General features: G+C 47.8%; 1 protein-coding gene across 1 annotated transcript in view; it reads left to right on the forward strand.

Annotated features, from left to right (window-relative positions):
• Nucleotides 1–22,105, forward strand: part of USP11 (ubiquitin specific peptidase 11) — a 401,576-nt gene that overhangs the window by 107,452 nt on the left and 272,019 nt on the right. Inside the window, exon 7 of the mRNA XM_085629511.1 lies at nucleotides 15,319–15,418. Coding sequence (XP_085485637.1) covers nucleotides 15,319–15,418 — 100 coding nt within the window. The remainder of the gene's footprint in view (nucleotides 1–15,318; nucleotides 15,419–22,105) is intronic.

Consider the following 22,105-nt stretch of genomic DNA (forward strand, 5'->3'; position numbering starts at 1 on the left):
ATGTCCCCCCAACACTGCATGTAATATTTGTAAGTCACTCCTACAACAGGCCTTACAGCCCTAAGGCAGAGTGCCTTATATTACATGCGAGGGTATACATGCATGAGCACATATGTCCCTGTTATGGTCAGTTCCATTACTGCCAATACAAGTGAACAGGGAAGCCATTTTAGAACATGTGCTGGATACTGGTGAAAACAAGTTCCCCACTACAGTTGCTTCACTGAAAATTAGGATGTTTGGTAACAATCATCTCAAATTAATAAGCATACACTGAATCCAGTGATGAATGTATTAATACATACACCCAGAGGGCACCTTACAGGTGCCCCCTGAAAAACCTACGAGCCTCTGGTGTGTTGGCTGACTAGTTCTGCCAGCCTGACACCAGAGAAGAGTTTCTAAACTAGGGTGAGAGCCTTTTGCTCTCAGGAGGTCAGGCACAAAGCCTGTCCGGGAAAAGGCATTTATTCCCCACCCACAAGATGACCTGCTGATTAGCGCTCCTAGGCCGGCGAGCCCCAAAGACGCTCCTGCCTTTGAAATGTGAATCTGGCTCCCCTCATAGGACAGGAGGCCTACCCCTTTCCCCCTTTGTCCAGGGCCCATTGGCACCAGGACAGGTGGGAAAATTAGCTAGTCAGGCGAGCGTGCCCACCCCCATGCTAGTACCACCCATTACATGGCCTAACCTGATGTGGGTACAACCTTTCAGAAGTGATTATCTTTGTGTTGGCAAACTTAGGAATTCCTGGGACAGGGTTATGCCTACTTCCTACAGGAAATGGTAATGTAGGGGGCGTAATGACTCCAGGGGTAGGTAGACCATTGGCTTCTACCCTGCACTCCCCAAACACCCCTAAATTCAGTATTTAGGGGTGTCCCTGGCACCAGAGAATCAGATCCTGCCAACCTGAAAGGACTATGTGAAGTCGCAACTGCAAGAACTGAAGACCCAGCACCTCACTTGGTGCCAGCCCCGCCGACCTGTTTGCGGACTTTGACAGTTGCTCCAAATGATGACTTGTCTTGCAGCTGCTGAGACCCCAAAGCCCGGGATTCCTGACAGCACTTAGCCCGAGAACGAAGACCTCCTGAGAAGTAGCGGACCTGCTTCCCTGCATCCTAGAGGCTTCCAAAGACTCCTGAGAGGACTTTATGACAACAAACTTGACTCCTAAAGCCACCACTGCACCCATTACCCCAAGTTGAAGTGGGCCAATGGTGTCAGCGTGGTCCCCCACTCATCCAGAGTGGTGTCATCTCGCATGGATTCCCCAACGTCGCCTGCAGCCTCTGCACGCAGGACCCCCTCTACTGCGACTGCTCTGGTGAGAAAAACCTGGTGCCTAAGGACAAATCTGCACTCATCGCCCCTGGGCCTTGGAGAAGAGGATCAAAGGTGTCCATACGTCCCCGAACATCATGAGGCCTGAGCTCCCCTGTTGGTTCAGCTCGACTGTCCTCCCAGTCCGAACCTGGAGCCTCTTTCCATGAAGACTGATCCCCATAGAGTAACATTGGGCACCCAATGCTGTTTTGCACCCCTGCACCTGGCTGGTGGTGTTCTGCTGGTACTGCCTTGGACCTTGCCCACCACTCACCTTAACTCCTGAGATTGGTCCCATAAGTTGCTCTACTGTACCTGAATGTTGCGTTTGCTTTCCCCCCCACAGTATATTATTGTAGCATCTAAAAATTGCACTAAGTGTCGGTGTTTTGAACTCAAAAGTATTTCTATTGAAAAACTTACTTACCTGAACAAATTGATTCTGGTGCCTAAACATGTATAAAGATGCGTGTTATTTTTATAAATTTGTGTGGATCTCATTATTGAGATGTGTATCTCATATATTGAGTATTGTGTGTATTTGCAGTTGTCTTGCACTCCTCTGATAAGCCTAAGGCTGCTCCACTGCACTGCCCCCTCCAAACTGTAGCACTTGTGTTCAGAGCAAACACGATCATTTGTGACTATAACATCTAGTTTGCATTCAGAGAAAAGTATCCATACATTGCACATATACAGTTGGCAGCCATAGTTTCCTGGACACGTTCCTTTAAGTTTGCAGATTTTTATTTATGCCATATTTGAACAGAGGTTGAAAGATGGAGGTTCCATGAAGGGCCATATTAGATGATACTAACTGACTAAGTGAAGTCAACAAATATAAAGCAAACAAAATGAGGTAACAAAAGAGCCTAGATGTGCCACTGTTTGAATTTATTGTGAAAAATCTTGCTCATCAAAACTGAATTAAGCTAAACTTGTTTTGTGTCTTTTTTCCAAGATATAGAATTACAAATTAAGATTTTTTTACCATATTAGATTAATCCAACGATGAAGTCAATCCACTCCGGGGCCCCCCACGGACCCTTGCCCCCCACCACATCTTCAACAGAGCTGCCGACACCATCGCCCCCATGCTTCGCCACATCAACTGCTCCCTCGCGAACGCCTCCTTCCCCCAAGAACTACAGACCCATCTCCCTGCTCCCGTTCCCAGCGAAAGACCTTGAGAAAGCCATCAACAACCAACTCTGCACCTTTATCGAAGAGCACAACATCCTTGACTCCTCCCAATCCGGCTTCAGAAAGCACCACAGCACGGAAGCCACCCTCCTCACCGCAACAGACACCCGCTCCCTCCTGAACAGAGGAGAGACAGTAGCCCTCATCCTCCTCGACCTTTCAGCACCCTTTGACGCAGTCTCTCCCCGTACCCTAACACGCAGACTTCAAGACGCAGGGATCCGGGACAAGGCCCTCGACTGGAACCGCTCATTCCTATCCGGCAGAACGCAGCGGGCTGACTCCCTCCCTTCCTCTCGGACCCCACAATGACCACCTGCGGAGTCCCCCAAGGATCCTCCCTCAGCCCCACGTTGTTCAACATCTACATGGCTCCGCTCGTCCCCATCGTCTGAATCCATGGACTCAACATTTTTTCATACGCAGTCGACACCCAACTCATCCTCACCCTATCCAACAAAGCCAACGCAGCCAAACACAACTTTCAAGAAGGCATGGAAGCAGTCGACAAATGGATGAAGAGCAGCTGTCTACAACTCAACACGGAAAAAACAGAAGTACTCCTCATAGGCCCACACCCCGATGCCTGGAACGACACCTGGTGGCCGCCTTCTCTTGGAAGCCCGCCCCCCCCCCACAGACCACGCACGCAACCTTGGAATCATCCTGGACTCCGAACTCAAATTGGACCGTGTGAGAAAGTGCCATCTTTCTTGCATGGTATGCCCCCACTTTTTGCTGAATTGCTGAATGTTCTTTGACTGAGTGTGCCCTGGACTCCTGCCAATCAGGTGCCCAGGGCCCATGTTCCTTCCCTAAACAAAAACCTCAAAACCAAATTGGCAAACCCTGGCCACATGTCAGCCCCTGGTAAGTGGTACCCTAAGTACCCAGAGCCTTGTGACCAGGGAAGGCCTCTAAGGGCTGCAGCACTCATTGTGCCACCCTTAGAGGACGGATGGACGGAAGGCCGGCCTCTAAGGGCTGCAGCACTCATTGTGCCACCCTTAGAGGACGCACAGACACACACGGACGGACACACACGGACACACACACACGGACACCCCGTTCCCCTCCCCCCCCCCCCCTAAAGCTGGGTGCCCTGTGCCAGTGGTGTGGGCACGGAGGCTGGAGCCCTGTGCCCCTACAGTACCCAGGTCCATTCCTGGGCCCTGTAAGTGCAGTGCTGCCATTTAAGAGCACATGGTGCTGGGAGCTTGTCAAACACCAACTCCACAGCACCATAATGGCAGCACTGAAGACTGAGAAGTTTGGTATCAAACTGCTCAGCACATTAAATCCACACTGATGCCAGTGTGGGATTTAATGTACCAAGCACCACAGAGGGCATCTTAGAGAGGCCCCCTGAAACTACAACAGCAGACATGTTGCTGGACCCCTGGGTAGGAGAGCCCCTGCTCTTCTGGGTCTGCAACAATGCACATCCTGGGTGAGGTGCTAAATCTCCTCCCCCAGGATGGGCAGGGGGAAGCTTCAAAGGCATGCCGCCTCTGTGAGCTTCCCCAGGCCACTGCAACCCCCCACTCTGGTGGGAAGCTTGGCCGCAAACCCCAAATAAGGACAGGGGATGGGGGAGGCGTGGTGAAGCACATCCCCGGGCTCTCGCCATCTTGAAGATGGGGAGCCCTGCCCAATCAGGATTAGGCTACTGCCCCCCTCCCACAGGAGAGGCAGGATATGGGGTGTACCCACCCCAGGACAGGGACCCATTGGTCTCTGCCTTTCACCTACCTGTAACGCCCCTAAATCTAGTATTTAGGGGCACCCTGAACCTTCCTTCTCCAGATTCCAAAATCCGAAGAAGAGCTAGAAGAAAGAAGACCTGCCCTGCAGCTGCTAAGAAGAGGAAGACACCAACTGCTTTGGCCCCAGCCCTATCGGCCTGTCGACCCTCGAACCTCCTCCTGCTCCAACCCGGCATCTCTTGTGGCCAGCAACCTCACAAACCCCGGAGGACCTGGCTACCTTTTGACTCTAAACCCCTGGGACTCCCATGAGTAGAGGCTCTACTCAAAATCTACTTCTAATCCCTGGCAGCAGCCCAGAACCGTAAACCCAGCACACTCCGCACCAGCCAAGCCTGGCCTGTGCCGGAGTGAACAAAGACCACAAGAACGACCCCACGGCGGCTGTGACCCCGAGTCCGGCACCCAACGACCTCCCTCGACACTCCTGAAGAAGCCTGCAGCCTCAGAACAAAGTGCCCCCCCCAACCGCGATCAACAGAGGGTAAGATTCCCGACACCAAAAGGCACCCCGCGGCCCCCTGAGCCCAATCCTGGGGTACCTACCTATCCTCCAACTACCCAACTTACCTCTCGAAGTGGCGGTGGCACCTGAAGAATCTTCGTCCCTCAGCTTGTAGTCTTTTTCTAAACCGGAGATTTCCCATTGAAATCAATTGAGCGCCCGAAGGCTTAAAAGCACCCTGCACCCAGCCGCCCGAGTGGCCCTGGCAGTGCAACCTCTACACCTATCTACTTCCCCACTTGCCCTGAGTAAGTGACCGGGAGCCCAGCTCCCACAGCCGCGTGGCCTGCTAGTCAGCAGCCACCAACCAAGGCCCCCCTACCTCTCCTAGGATAACATTGGGCCTAACTCTCTCTGCACCCGGCCGCCCTTGTGCCGCTGAGGGTGAACCAACTGTACCTACCTGACCTTGGGAGACACCTGAGTCAATGCCCGAACCTTAACTCTGCCAGCCGAGTACTTACCTTTAAACCGATAACTCCATTTTATCCAGTATTGGGGTATCTTTCATAGATTCACATGCCTGAATCATTCCCCGTCGCCGAGGCGGGAGTCTCGGTAGATAAAAAAGTAGTGCCAAAAAATAATTAGTAGTAGTAGTAGTAGTAGGCCCAAAGAGAAAAGGCCCTAAGGCCTATATCTTAGAAGCCTATCTACCTTGTTATGTAAAATAACCCAAGAATTGGTAGCAACCAATCAGACATCAGCACCCTTCTAGAACCCTCTCAGCAGAGCCAGCTCTCCTCAGATTTTCACCGCACGTCGTGTGGAAGGGAGTCTCCCTGAGTGCCTACTCAGTTTCTTCTTTTCTTCAGTCATGTCTGACAAAAAAGCTTTGTTTAGACCCTGCAGGACCTGTGATAAGAAGAGGGTCCATGTAGACGACCAGCATGAGGAGTGTATTTATTGTCTACATCCTAAGCATGTTGCTAAGGACTGTAGAATTTGCCGGACTTTCCCTCCTAAGACCTTAAGGGACAGAGAGGCAAGAGTTTTGTTATGGTTGAAATCTTCCTCGGCTGAGGAGGATGACAGGGCCTCGACATCTAGCAAGAGAGCTAGATCAATTGATAGTTCTTCCAGTGAAGGGAGAAAACATCATAAGGCCTCTCATGTAACTTCTGACCATTCACAGAAGTCACAAGACTCTGACAGATCCAAGAAGTCTTCAACTACAAAAACCGTGAGTAAATCTCAGGTTAAGACTTTGTCAGTGGGATCATCTTATACTATCTCTGTGACTTCTGCGGCTCCTCTGTCGACGGCTACAGTCTCCACTACTTCGATATCGTCACCTATCATGTCTCCTAGGGCGTCTAAGACTCCGTCGACAATTGCGTCGACGTCGAGCTTAAAGGAAGTTCTGTCAGCATCGTCGATGACAACATCGACGACGAAAACCCCGTCGACGACAACCCCGTCGACGGCGACGAAGACCCCGTCGACGGCGACGAAGACCCCGTCGACGGCGACGAAGACCCCGTCGACGGCGACGAAGACCCCGTCGACGACCTCGTCGACGGCGAAGACCTCGTCGACGGCGAAGACCCCGTCGACGGCGACAACAATTCCGTCGACGACGACGACCTCGTCGACGATGACGATCTCGTCGACGATGACGATCCCGTCGACGACGATGACAATCCCGTCGACGCCTCAAAAGACAACAAGTCCGTCTATGAGGGGAAGCCCGTCGACGAGAGGTTTCCTTAAAGCGATTCCAACTACCCAGGTTACGCCTATTGCGTACACGCATATTCAGCTAAGTACTTTTCATAAACAGGATTACAGCAATATTTCTCCTTTGCTGCCTTCGCATATCCTGGACTCATATACGGAAGGGGATGATTATGAAGAGGAGGATGATGAGGGTCCTTTCGGGATAGCTAGGCACCCCTCGGAGTTGCATATTAAGTGTCAGGAGATGGATGAGGAGGATGACTACCATGAGCATGCTTACCAGGAAGGCCTTGCTGCACCAGTTTACAGGCATCCCTTAAGGGATTGGGATCGTAGAGAATCAAGTCATCTCCCGCCTACACTGATTCAGGACCTTCAGGCCATGCTGGCGGATTACCGCCAACGCTTTCCTCCACAACAGCCTCTTCCTAATATACAACCGACGGAAGAGTCGCACACGGACATGCCAAATTCGCCGATTCACCCTGCTGGTTCGGGTACACAATCGCACCATGATACCATTTCCACTGATGAGGAAGATATCGAAGAGGGTGAAGTACCGGATAAAGACACCAATCTGGATCCTTGGGATGATTACATTATTCCCATGCCTTCTCCACCTATTCCACAACCATCGGATTCTCCTCCAGAGGATATAGGTGGCTTTCACAATTTAATGCAGCGTGCAGCAGTCAGGTTTCAATTACCAGTCACTGTGGAGCATACGGATTGTTTCCTCCATGACTTTAAGGAGGAGCAAAGGAAAATTACCAGAGCAATTCCCATCATCGATTTTATTTGGAATGAGGGGTTAAAAATTATGAAAACACCTGCTTCTGTACCTGCGGTACTCCCTCGTATTGATAAGAAATATCGCGCTCCTCCAGAGACGCCCTCCTGTCTCATCGGTCATCCCCGACCAGATTCCGTTATATCACAGGCTGCTCAACAAAAGTCCAAAAATCCGGCTATGCCGATATCGACGCCGCCGGATAGAGAAGGGCGAAGATTGGATCTGATCGGCAAGAAGTTCTCTACGATGGCGGCAACTTCTATCAAAGCTGCAAACTCCTTGGCCATTCTTGGTCGCTATGACCGCCAGATGTGGTCAGAATTCTCTGAATTTATAGACCTCATTCCTGAGGATCGTCAACAAGAGGCAAGGAAAATACTTCAAGAGGGAGAACGAGCCGCATCAGAGATCATAGACTGTGCTCTTGATATTGCAAATACCAACTTTAGGCAGCTTGCAGGGGCAGCAGTTCTTAGGCGTCAAGGATGGCTTAAAGCAACATCTTTTAGGCCAGAGGTTCAAGCCAAGATCATTGATATGGCCTATGATGGAGAATCCTTGTTTGGGAAACATATAGACGAGGCCCTCCTAGCAATCAAGACTGATACGGATACAGCTAAGTCACTAGCTGCTCTCCAATACAAACGGGGATCTTTCCGTGGTGCAAGAGGTCGAGGCTTTGTTTCAAGGGGAAATTATCAAAGTCAGCAAAATAGACAATATCAGTCTCAATATAGACAGCCTTATGGACGATCATCTTACAGGCAATCTTCCTCGAATAGTTTCTCTCGTCAGGGAGGAAGAAGGTGATCGAACAATCAGGGTCGCGACGCCAACAAGAAGCAATGAGTTAAGCTGGACGCCAGTCATCCCTCCTTCCCTCCCAGTAGGAGCAAAGATAACAGCGTTTGCACACAATTGGGAGGAGATCACCTCGGATCGTTGGGTCATCGACTTAGTCAGAAACGGTCACACCCTGGAGTTCTCAAAACAACCCCCTACTGCCCCGCCCAGGGGTCCCCCTCCCCCTCGTCTTCACTTATTGTTCAAAGAAGCTTTAATAATGCTCCGCAAGAACGCAATAGAGAAGGTTCCTTCGCCCCAGAAGGGAACCGGGTTCTATTCTCGATTTTTCCTCATAAAGAAAAAGTCAGGGGAGTGGCGCCCGATTCTGGATCTCCGCAAGCTCAACAAATTTCTAAAGAAGCAGAGTTTTCGGATGGTTACACTGGCCGAAGTGTTGAGCTGCCTAAACAAGGGGGATTTTATGGCTTCTCTGGACATGGAGGACGCGTACTTCCACATTCCTATCCTTCCCAAGCATCGCAAGTACCTGCGATTTGTAGTGGCTGGCGTCCACTATCAGTTCAAAGTCCTTCCGTTCGGACTGAAATCTGCTCCAAGAATTTTTACAAAGTGTCTTGCACCAGTAGCAGCGACTCTAAGGTCACAGGGAATACAGGTATTTCCGTACCTGGACGACTGGCTGCTCAAAGGCCCTTCGAAGTAGACTACCGTAGAGGCAGTTTCAGCATGCCTAAGTCTATTCTCAAACTTAGGCCTCACTCTCAACAACAGCAAATCTCAACTGCTCCCTCTACAGAGAATTCAGTTTCTGGGAGCAATGCTGGACACCAAACAATGCAAGGCATTCTTGTCAGAGGAACGTCAACTTCGTTTACAAAAGCTAGCTCTTTCAATCGCAAGAAGAAAGTCAGTTTCTGTCCGGAGGTTTGCGTCTCTGCTGGGGATGTGTTCTTCAACTATAAATCTTGTACCTTTAGCAAGGCTCCGAATGAGACCTCTGCAGGAACAGTTACATCTACAATGGAAACAGGCCTTGGGGTCGTTCAACGACTCCATCAGGATAACACCTCACATGAGAGTCTCTCTGCATTGGTGGTCACGGATGGAAAACCTGACTTTGGGCCTTTCTTTTCTAACATCTCCTCCAGAATTCGTGGTAACAACAGACGCCTCCATGGAGGGGTGGGGAGGACATCTCCAAGATCTACAGATTCAGGGACGATGGTCCCAGGAATACCGCCAACAACATATCAACAGACTGGAGCTTCGCGCCATTTTTCTCACTCTGCAGGCGTTCCTCCCGAGGATTGCAGGGGCCTCAGTGCTGGTCCGAACGGACAACACTACCAGCATGTATTACGTCAACAAACAGGGAGGAACGAGGTCACTGTCCCTTTCGCAGGAAGCTCAGGAACTATGGGAATGGCTTACAACACACAAGATATCCTTACGAGCGGAGCACTTCAGGGGCCTTCACAACACGTTGGCCGACAACCTAAGCAGATCCCTGGCAGGCTGTCACGAATGGGAGATAGAGCAGAAGCAACTAGACGAAATTTTTCAGTCATGGGGCAAACCGGCACTGGATTTGTTTGCTACAAGGGAAAACAAGAAATGCCGCTATTACGCAAGCAGATTCCCTCAACAGGGATCAAGAGGAAATGCCCTGTCCATGAGATGGTCAGGGCTTTGTGCGTACGCTTTTCCCCCGATACCACTAATTGCGAAAGTGATCCGCAAAGTGAAGATGGAACATTGCCGCCTCATCCTGATTGCACCCCGTTGGCCAAGGCAATATTGGTTCCAGGAGCTGCTTCTTCTAGCTCACAGCTCCATCCGTCTAATACCAACAATGACGATGTTGACAAGGGAAAGGGGTCAAATACTCCATCCAGATCCACAGTCGCTGCACTTGCACGCATGGCTCCTGATTTCCTAGAATACAAAGATCTAACCATTTCATAGGAATGCCGTGAGATTCTATCTAAGTCACGCGCACAAAGTACTTAAAAAGCTTATCGTTTGAAGTGGAAACGATTTTGTCATTGGTGCGAGGGGAAGGATGTCCATCCTTTACAAGCTCCAGTAGAGCAAATCCTTCCTTATTTGTTATCCCTAGCCAAATCGGGACTTGCATTTTCATCAATTAAAGTTCATCTTGCGGCTCTATCAAGATTCAGGAAGAGTACCTCTAAACCTTCGCTCTGTTCCTCTTCATTAATAAAACAATTTATGAAGGGGCTATTCCGCGTTTTTCCACCAATTCGTGCACCTCCTCCAGAGTGGGAGTTGAACACAGTTCTAGCTCAATTGATGAAAAGGCCTTTTGAACCTATCCACAAGGCTGAGCTAACATTTTTAACATGGAAGGTAGCTATTCTTTTGGCTCTTACATCGGCTCGAAGAGTCAGTGAGATTCAAGCGTTCACCATCTCAGAACCCTTTTTGCAGTTCTCCAAAGACTTTGTTACTCTCAGGACAAATCCACGATTCATCCCTAAAGTTCCGACTCAGTTCCACTTAAATGAGCCAGTGAAACTAAAGGTTTTCTTCCCAAATCAAGCCACTCCAGCTGAGCGAGCGTTGCATTCACTGGATATAAAACGCTGTCTGAAATTTTACTTACAAAGGACGAAGGACATCAGGCGGTCCAATCAATTGCTTGTAGCTTATGGTCAAGCTACACTTGGGTCTGCTGTGACTAAAGCGACTATAGCCAGATGGTTGGCTTCTACAATTCATTTTTGTCATGATAAAGCCAATAGACCATTACAAAGAAAGGTCAAGGCGCATTCTACTAGAACTATGGCAGCATCTACTGCATTGTTCGCAGGAGTATCCTTGGAGAATATTTGTCGTGCTGCAACGTGGAGGAATGTTCACACATTCACGAAGCACTACTGTCTGCAATCTGCTCTGCAGGAGGATACAGCGGTAGGACAAGCCGTCCTTCAGCATCTGTTAAACTAAGGTCAGATATTTATATATGTTTCTTCAATTTACTGTTTATAATTGCTATATTTTAAGCTACATTGTCTTTTCTTTATGTAAGATAGATGTTTGAATTTTAACAGAAAACATCTTATGCCTTCTACTTATCAAGTTGCGGGCGTAATTGGGAGTGTATCAGCAATAGTCTCCCACCATCCGCAAACGACTGTATGCTTGGCATACTGCTTGCTACTCTGATTCAGGCATGTGAATCTATGAAAGATACCCCAATACTGGATAAAACAAGTTACTTACCTGTAACTACAGTTATCCAGTATTGGTATCTTTCATAGATTCACATGCCTGAATCATTCCCCGTCGCCGAGGCGGGAGTCTCGGTAGATAAAAAAGTAGTGCCAAAAAATAATTAGTAGTAGTAGTAGTAGGCCCAAAGAGAAAAGGCCCTAAGGCCTATATCTTAGAAGCCTATCTACCTTGTTATGTAAAATAACCCAAGAATTGGTAGCAACCAATCAGACATCAGCACCCTTCTAGAACCCTCTCAGCAGAGCCAGCTCTCCTCAGATTTTCCTAGCACGAGTGGGAAGCTTATATCCCAAACATAGAGAACTGACTCTGCGGGGAGGAGGGTGGGTGCATGTGAATCTATGAAAGATACCAATACTGGATAACTGTAGTTACAGGTAAGTAACTTGTTTTCTTCTTCTCCATTGGTTAACATTGATTGGCTTTTCCTGAAATTTCTTCGAAGTGTGGACTTTTAAAAACTTAAAATATTCACCAAAAATCAGCCGAGAAACGAAAATACTCGCCTGCTCTTAGGTGAGCTCCCAGTGCTGGATCTTGGTGCCCAGCACTGACTCTGAAAAATACTTACAACTGTACTTACCAGTAACCCAATTTTCTTCCATAGGAAATCACTAGCCAGCGCTATTTAAAACTCTTCAAATAAATAAATTGACTGTTTTCTGTGAAATTTCTTCTAAGTGTCAATTTCTTCAATCTTTAAATATTCTTTAAAAATCGTATAATATCTGAAAACGTAATTACTTACCTGTTTTGGATAAAGGACCCAGTACTGAGTCTAGGCACCCAGTACTGGATTACAAAAGTAACGAGAACATACTATACCTGCAACTTGAATTTTCTTCCAAAGGGAATCATTGACTGTTTTCTATGAAATATTTTCTAAGTGTCAACTTTTAAAAAAGCAAAATATTGTCTAAAAATCATCACAGTAATTAAGTCGACTTTTATCACTTGATTCCAAGTACTGACCCAGGACTGAATCTAGGATCTAGTCCTGGAATTCCAAAAGTAATCCTAAAAGTAATCTGTGGCAAATAATTTGGAACTTCCATTGAACTCCATGCATTATTGTGTTTAGAATTGTGTTGCCTATTGCAATCACTTGTAACTATCTACAAAAGTCAATTGCATATTGCAAAAGTATTTATATAAAGCATCTCATTCTGAGAAAGTATATTGTAATGCCTATTGTTGGTTCTAAAATAAAATAAGCATATATTTTTTATATATAAACCATTGGCCTAGAGTTCAGTTATTGAGTGTGTGAGACCATTTGCTGGCTGAGTGTGTGCAACAAATGCTTTACACTGTCCTCTGATACTGCCTTACTGCTCGACCAAGCTACCACTTTAGAGAGTAAGGTTATATCTAACTTTAGCCTCTGCCATACCTCTGGGGACTGTGGACTCTGTACACCCTGTACCTATTTGGGAACAGTATATACAGAGCCACTTTCTCACAGACCGTCAGATCAACTCCGTCCCATCCTCCTGGTTCCGCATCCTCTGCCTCCTATGCAAGCCCTTCGAATGGACCCCCTTCGAACACAGGAAGACCGTCACACACGCCCTTGTCACCAGCAGATTTGACTACGGGAATGTACTCTACGCCAGTACTGGATTACAAAAGTAACGAGAACCTACTATACCTGCAACTTGAATTTTCTGCCATAGGGAATCATTGACTGTTTTCTATGAAATATTTTCTAATTGTCAACTTTTAAAATAGCAAAATATTGTCTAAAAATCATCACAGTAATTAAGTCGACTTTTATCACTTGATTCCAAGTACTGACCCAGGACTGAATCTAGGATCCAGTCCTGGAATTACAAAAGTAATCCTAAAAGTAATCTGTGGCAAATAACTTGAAACTTCCATTGAACTCCATGCATTATTGTGTTTAGAATTGTGTTGCCTATTGCAATCACTTGTAACTGTCTACAAAAGTCAATTGCATATTGCAAAAGTATTTATATAAAGCATCTCATTCTGAGAAAGTATATTGTAATGCCTATAGTTGGTTCTAAAATAAAATAAGCATATATTTTTTATATATAAACCATTGGCCTAGAGTTCAGTTATTGAGTGTGTGAGACCATTTGCTGACTGAGTGTGTGCAACAAAAGCTTTACACTGTCCTCTGATACTGCCTTACTGCTCGACCAAGCTACCACTTTAGAGAGTAAGGTTATATCTAACTTTAGCCTCTGCCATACCTCTGGGGACTGTGGACTCTGTACACCCTGTACCTATTTGGGAACAGTATATACAGAGCCACTTTCTCACAGACCGCCAGATCAACTCCGTCCCATCCTCCTGGTTCCGCACCCTCTGCCTCCTATGCAAGCCCTTCGAATGGACCCCCTTCGAACACAGGAAGACCGTCACACACGCCCTTGTCACCAGCAGATTTGACTACGGCAATGTACTCTGTCGGATTCAACAAAAACCTCACACGCAAACTTCAAAACATCCAAAACGCTGCCACCAGACTCATCCTCCACCTGCCACAACACTGCCACATCACCCAGCACCTGGGCACACTATACTGGCTCCCCATCAAGGCAAGAATCACCTTCAAGATTCTCACCCATGCACACACAGCCCTCCACAACACTGGACCAGCATACCTGAATAGCCTATTTACTTTCCACGCACCTCAAAGGACCCTACAATCAGCCCAGCTCTCCCACGCCGTGGTCCCCCGCGCCAGGAAGTCCAGATCTGGAGGCCGCTCCTTCTCCATCCTCTTGGACAGAGCCTGGAACGCCCTCAGACAGACGACATCACTCCCCAACTTCACGAGGGACCTCAAGATATGGCTCTTTAATAGACCTCCTCCATGATGGGCAGGCCCCCTCCCCCCCCCCCTTTACAGGTGAGTAGTCGCGCTCAACAAACCCATGATTGATTGGCTGAACATAGTTACATGCTGATTGGTTAAGACCGCTTGGTAGAAGGAAGTCTTAACTTGTAAATTAGTCTCTGGACCTCTATATACATGCCAAAACACGGTCATCAGTTTATTCTGTTTGGAAAATTGTTTTTTAAACTAAAGATCTATTATATAGGTGCTCTGGGGTCCTCCTTGTGAGCAGAACTACTCAATATCTGACTTAGACTATGATCCCATGATAGAGAACATAAATCTCAAGTAAGTAGCATTGCCATTTTTATGATTAGTCATTAAAATGTTCTTTGTATCTGTGAAGAACGATTGATGTAATATCCAGAATTCTTCTACAGTCTTCGGTATGCTGTGCTTTTCTCAGTTGTTTCCAGGCGGAAATTGGCAAATCTTGAAGAGAGGGAAGACCGGCTCAGAGATTTACTTGAGTAGCTGCCAACCACAAATGGAGGTGGTTAATAGGCATTTGTACTTGATATGACGAAGGCTCACTTGTATAGTACTCACAATTCATAATTAGTTGTCCATGTTTATCCAGTCTTAATCCCTTACTACTGTTTAACACCAAAATGGCGAACAGCTTTACAGATGTGTGCAGCCCTACTTTGAGATGTGGAGCAAGAAGAATATTGCCATCTCGGTCTGTGCTGTCTGTGCCTTTCTAGATGTGTTTTCTTGAATTTTCTATTTATTCTAAATCCACTAGGGCTGCATATTTCAGAATCCAGTGGTTAGGATCAGAATGACAATTCTTTTTTTGTGTAAATGATTTTGTGTATTCTGTGGCACTGACTGTAACGCTGTCCTTCATGATGTCTACAACTCACAAGGCACTTGCCCTCAGGAATATTCTGCAGATTATTTTGCACTGTCCTCAAAATACATTCATAACTGTTTTTTCAGATACCTTAGTAAGAGCTTTCTCCTTGGTGTCTTTTAGGCATGGCTGCTCTCTAAATGTGCAGTAAAGCTGCAAAACTGATGTGTTTCTGAATAAGCAGCTCTTAGCATTTTCTACCTTGCTACAAATGACAAGTTGTTGTTTTGTTCTCTCCTCCGCCTCAGCAAGAATTCGGTGGACGATGATGAGGTCTATCAAGGGCAGCCTGGCGTCTGCGGTCTGACCAACTTGGGCAACACTTGCTTCATGAATTCTGCCTTGCAGGTCAGTAGCCTGAGTTGTCTGTTGCAGAAGTAGAGGAACCAAATACTTCAGAAAATATGCAAAAATTACAGGCGGTGATAGCTGCTGGTGAACTAACCACGAACTGTGTGGGGGAGTGTTTAGCTGTGCTGGAAAGATGCGGATTATTTTACTATATTTTAATAAAACCACATTTTTTTGTTTCAAAGGACGTTGCCGTACCAAAAGTATTAGAGTGGTTATATGACTTCTCAGATTTCAGTTCCACTTGTCATTATGCCATTCCTTAAAGCCTCTCAGGCGAGAAATAATTTTTCCATATGTTACCTGAAAACATATGTTATGGTACGATATAATCGATTAGCAACTCCACCTTTTGGGCATTGTGCAATAGGACAGTCTCATCAAAGTCTTGTGTGCTGTCAGAAAGATTAAGAAGTAAGAAAAACGGTTGGTTATGTATGTATTTCAAATGTGTATTGTTGGATCTCAGTCTTTCAGAACCTTTCCCTGTTTTGTTGGAGATCCCTTGTCGGAGATTAATTAAAGGTCTTTAACCACAGAAATGCTGTGCGCTCTGAGGGTTCGCTTTTCACCCTCTGAACTGTTTTCCTTAATTGATGAAAAGTTAATGTACTTTGGTGAAGCAGTAACATTCCCCCCCCCACCTCCCTCACTCAGTTAAAGTTTTCTTGTTCATCCAAGATGCTTTAGCAAAGTTTTCCCTTTGAACTGGTTTGTCACTATACTTACTTACTTTTGTTCATATATTTTCCCCTGTTCTTTTGTGACTCTGGAATATATCATTTTTTAATTTGCAGTGCATCTCTAATGTGACTTGGTAACACTTGTAGGAAGCTGGCTCTTTATATAGAGGACCAAAAGGAGATGCACCTTGTAAAAAGTCAAGCGAACCCCAGTTGGTTTACAGAGGCACAAATGATAAACCAAATGCTCTTTTGTGGCAGTGTGGGCGAGCAATTAGGCCTATCGGAGTGTAGTGCTAAGCATTTATTGTGCACACAAAGGGAGTGAGACACCCACTCAAAGAAATCCGACACCAATTTATAAATAAAAAATTTTTAATATGATTTTAGGTACCAAGATCATCGGAATCAGGTACGTTTTTTTCAAGTTATGAATTTTTACAGGTTTCAAAAGTTGACACTTACTGGAGCTGTAATGTTATCCTGTGGAGGACCCTTATCCTGCTCTTAAGATAAGTATGGAGCAAGATCCAATACCACACCAACAGGTCACCTCGGCGGCAGTGGGGCAGTCAGGTGCAGATGTGTTTCGGGGTCAGGTGCCCCGTTCACTTCTATGGGGAATGGTTCAGTCATAAAGAGGCTACAAGCTTGGCCTGGGGACCAGTTTGTTAAACCATAGAGGGGCTCAGTCCTTGAGCTGCTTGGGCATGTAGGTACACTGTAGGTCCACTTCTTCTCTGGCTTTAGGGCTCGGTGCAATGGTTTCTTTAGGCTTCGGTCTGTGCGGCAGGAGACACTAACGGTTAAGGGGGCCTGCACAAAGAGGCTGCAGTTGGCGACTGGTAGTCCAGTCTAGGTAAACCCAAGGGTGGGCTCAGCCTTTGAGGGTCTCAGGACCACATTGGCCCTGTCACTTCCCTCGGAATCAGGCTGTGGAGCGCGGGTGCAAATGTACTTTGAGGTGTCGAGTGGCGGCGGTCGGAGGCTCTCACTTGGTTTTGTTTCTGCAGTAAAGGGGCAAACAGGACCGCTAGGCCACTCTCGATGTGGATCTCACTGTCCCTGAAGTCCCTTGACGTACAGGCCGGTCTTCCTCAATGTTGGTGTCCGGTCTGGACACAACACGCCTTGGTTGTTGCAAGGGGTCTGGCAACCTGGGAATTGGTACTCTGCAGCTCCGGTTGGTCCTTGCATCCCCACACTTGGAGGAAGGACGGATCTGACCTATGGGGGACATGGTGACCTCTTCCCGGGCAGCTGCAGTGTCGGTAACCCCTGGTAGGCAGCAGGTTGGTGTACCCGGCTTTGTGTCTTTGGTGCATGTGGCTGCAGGGAAGTAGCTCCTCTGCTCCAAGGGAGTTCCCTGACGATTTGCAAACCACTGGCAGCTCTCTGGTTTCTAGTAGTCTCTGTTGGTTTCTCCACGAGGGTTGGGTGCAGCAGCCAAGCGGGCAGGGTTGACTCCAAGTCAGTCGTTGCTTCTCTGTTCTCATGTCAGCAATCTTTATCCTCTCCTTCTTTGTGTCCGTCGAATCTCCGGTCCTGGCATCAGGGGTGCTACCTAAATACTGTATTTAGGGGCGTTACAGGGAGTGCCAAGTAGTAGCCAATGTGCTACCTACCTTTAGGCTGACTACACCCTCTATATGACCACTTCCTGTGAGAAGTGGGCATAACCCTGACCCAGAGGACCTAATTCCATCAAAACCCAAGCTGGTGGAATTTTCTTAGTTGTGTTCACTTCAGGTAGCCCACCTTACTAACCTGAAGGTGAATACACCAACTGACAAGCTAATTTTCCCACCTGACCTGTTGCCAAATGGGCCCTGGGTAGGGGGTGGCATTTCCCCTGTCTGGGGGAAGCCAGGGATGCACATCAAAGGCGGTGGTCTCTTTGAAGTTCTATGCCTTGACATGCTAATATACCAGCCATCCTGTTTGGAGGAGGTGTAAACACCTCCTACCAGAGCAGGCATGGTTTCTGGTTTCTGAGAGCGGGGCTCTCATCTCCTTGGTGGGTGAGGGGGTCAGAAACTAGTCTGAGGTGACAGGCTGGACACGATCAATCAGGTAATACTCTAGAGGTTGGTAGGTTTTCAGGGGTCACCTCTGGTACCCTCTGGGTTCATGTATTAATACATCTATCACTGGAATCAGTGTAGGTTTATTAATCCGAGGTGTTTGACACCATAGGTTTCAGAGAAGCCATTATGTAGCTGGGAAACTTGCTTTGACCAGTACATATCTTAAGATGGCTTCCATGTTCACTTGTACACTCAGTAATTGAACTGGCCAGCACAGGGGCATATCTGCTCATGCAAATATGGCCTTACTTGTTGTGAGAAGTTGGCCTGGTATATGCTGGTCACTAGTTAAAGTGGCCACCTTGAACCAGTACAATTCGACTCTTATGGTAGATAGGTTTAAGACAACCTTTTTAAGAAAGCTATCCAAGTGGTAGCTGTGGAGAGCAGCCTTCAGGCTAAGTCTTTAGAGGAATGTAAAGCAACTGTTTTTATCTTATAATCTCTTGAATCACTAAATGAAAGGACACCACACAGGTATATATATATAAAATATATATTTATTTATTACTAGACACACTCTACTAATCTCTTTATGAGATTAGAAGTCAAGGATATATGCACAAATCAACGTTTCACAACAAATTAAGCACTTATATCGCTGGGGCCCTAGGGGCGTACCAGACCATATACTAAAAAAGAGGTATAAGAATATCGACTTGAGAAGAGACAAGGCCTAGGGCCTTCAGAAGCGCTGGGGCCTCACTAATCCACCCCAGGCAGGTAAGTAAAGAACCCACGGGAGACACATGCAGTGTGAGAACACAGCCGCGGATCCCAATAGACTTCAATGGAGCAAGTCGCGATTGGAATTTTTAAGTTTTAGGATACTTCGGTAGAGTCTACAAGCAAGTCACTTACAGGGTAAGTAGTTCTAGAGCCAACAACCACAGGAGCACCATAGTGCTGGAGTTACCTCACCCAGGGAAGCCGGGTGCATAGGTGTCTTTTGGTGTCGGGTCGCGGCGTCGTTTTCAATGGGAGCCAAAGAAGACTTGCTGCTTGTGAAGACAGGCGAAGTGTCCGGTGGAATCCAAGGCTGGATTCAGAAGAAAGAAGACCTGAAAGCAGAGGAGACAGTGTTCAAAGTCACTGGCCAGTGACCCGGGCCAGGAAGCTGGATGCCCAAGGTAGTCTGGTGATTTCAGGTGATCACTGGTGTCTAGACTCTTTAGCCACGAGGTCCAGGAGGCATCGACGATGACCAGGAGCTGGATTTGGCGTGTCCCGCGAAGTCTGCAGCTTACTGAGGTGTCGGCAGCCGGGTTGGAGCCGACAAGCCTTGGCAACAGCAATCCTCATGGAAAGTGAAGAAAGTCAGCGGTGCAGACCAGCAAGGTCTGAGGGACTCACCCGGCGAGGGTAAGTCAGGGCAGGCCTGGAGCAACCAGGGGAGCCCTTTGGTTCTGTAGAAAAGTCTTCTGGGGACCCACAAGCCAACCGGCAAGGGATCGCCAAGACGCCTCAGGAGGATTCACTCACCAGGAACCCACGGTCACTCGGGATGAGGTAGGCCTCTGATCTTCGGAGGAAATCCTGCTGGAGGCTTGGTCCACACGTGGTCCAAAGCACAAGTTCGTAGAACGTCGTGAAGGGGTTGCACTCGACAATGGTGCACGGTACCCGGGTATTGCTGTTCCTCGTCACTCGTGGGGTCCACTTGCCTCAGCTTCGCTGGGGACTCACGATGGCCATAGAGAAGTCAGGAAATCCGCTTCTGGGGCTGCAGGGACTTCGGACTCTGGCGGGAGCGGGAAAGTTTGCGACCGTTGATGCAAAGTTTTGGTGCCTGCCAAGCAGTAGAGTCACTCCTTGACTCCAAGGGAGATTCTTCAGTCTTCCAAAGGTAGTGGAACGTCGATGGTCCAGGATTCTTCTTCAGAGCGTCATCCAGGGATATCTAGTTTGCAATGGCAAGGGTTCCCTAACTTATACTACAAGGAAGGGAGGGACTAGCTCTATGACCACTCCTATGGGAGGGTCAGTGGAGTGGGTAGCTACACCCACTTCCCTTTGTCCAGTTTTGCGCCAGAGCAGGGGTTGGTAGCCCCTGAACCGGTTTGAGCTGGCATATGCACAGAGGAGCCTACTGCTCCCCCAGTGCAGGACTTCAAAGCACTCTAGGAGTGCACCCACCCAGCCCCAATACACTAAATTCTGTCTGGAAGGTGGTTACACCTCCCTGTGACAGGATGCCTATTTTTGGGCCTCCTCCACTGCAAGTTTCGGTCAGCAGCAGGAGGGCAGCCCAGTGTCTGTGCAGGTGGCATCCATTTTGTGATGCCAGGGCTCTTCAGGATTCTACCGTGTTTCCACAGTGGGTACATTTCTATCCCTCTAGAAGGGTGGGATCATACTCCCACACCAGTTACTGGTGTGGGGGTATGATTCCAAAGCGTTTGACACCAAACACGACATGTTTTGATGCAGCCATCCCAAAGTTAGCATTTACCGCTAGGTTATAATGCACTTAAGAGTATATGGTTTAACCGTTTCCACAAACCGCTACAGAGAATGGACTCTGAGAGCTGCAGAGGGGCCCTGCTCAGGCAGAGGCACCCCCTCACATGGAAACCAAGCACCCTGCCCTCAGGATTGATAGGGCCTGCCTTAGGGGTGACTGATAGGTTTATATGTGTGTGCAGGTAGAGATATAGTGAACCTATATCTCAGTGAGGAGTGCTAACACTACCTCACCCAGGCTGCAGTAGCAGGCCTGTGGTGTCCGATTTAGTCTGCTTCCCAGGGGTGGCATAATACATGCTTCAGTCCCTGGTAGGCCTGTGAAGTACCTATGCCCTTGGTACCTAAGGTACCATATACTAGGGGCTCATAAGGTACCACAGTATCCAATCGCTAGTGCATCTAATATGCACTCCATGTCAATTAAGGGAGTAAGCAGATAGGCTGGGGTCCTGGATAGCAGGATCCCAGCCAGACTAGTCAAAAACCATCCAAACACCAGTAAAAAAAGTGGGGGCAACCATGCAGTCAGATTCCACCTTCCTACACATGTAATATAATTCACCCTGCCGTAAGGCTTGCTGTAGGGGTGACTTACACATATTACATGCAGTGTTAGGACACATGGCGCTTGCTGTGTGCCATTGTAGGAAAGTGCCCCTTTTTGACTTGGTCACCCCCACTTTTTGCCTGGTATTTGATGCAATTTTGACAGAAGTGCACTGGGTTCCTGCTAACTAGGTCCCCAGTGCCAGATTCCTTTCCCTAAACTTTACAATTGTTCCCCCAATTGGCCAAACCTTTAGCATCCCTGTAAGTCCCTAATAAATGGTGCTAAAGTTATGGCCAATTGGGGGTTGTACAGTTTAGCGAAAGAGATCTGGCACTGGGGACCTAGCACCCCTGTAAATGGGATAAATAAATGGTACCTCGAGCACCCAGAGCATGTGTACTAAAGAGGGTCCCTAAGGACTGCAGCATGTATTGTGCCACCGTAAGGGACCCCTCACCTAACTCATGCAGACTGCCATCTGGGTTAAATCCATCGTTTCTTTGGCTCAACATGCCTCCCCAGTTTGGACCCAGCCATATGCAAATCAGTCTTGATCCTGCCCCCCATGGGAACAGTTCAGCCCGAACTGCCAAGCCAGGTCCTCCCTGGACCAGAAACCAAGATCCTGGAACTGGTTTCGGGGTATCACCCCTCACCATCCAGGCTAGCTTGAATCCAGTGGTACTTTGAGCATGAGTCCCACGTCTGGGCATACCCTTCCCACTTAGGGCAACTTTAGCAACACAAAAAGATGATGGATGGAATGTTGAACATTCTAAAACATTTACCCCACCCCCCACCCCTCCCACCTCGTCATAGATCTGTGTAAAATTGATTGGTTTCATTTTACACATCCCTGTGTGCCATGCCTGCAGACACTACATGCATTATAGGTAAG

The sequence above is a fragment of the Triturus cristatus genome, chromosome 10 (assembly GCF_964204655.1).
Source record: "Triturus cristatus chromosome 10, aTriCri1.1, whole genome shotgun sequence".
NCBI lineage: Eukaryota > Metazoa > Chordata > Amphibia > Caudata > Salamandridae > Triturus > Triturus cristatus.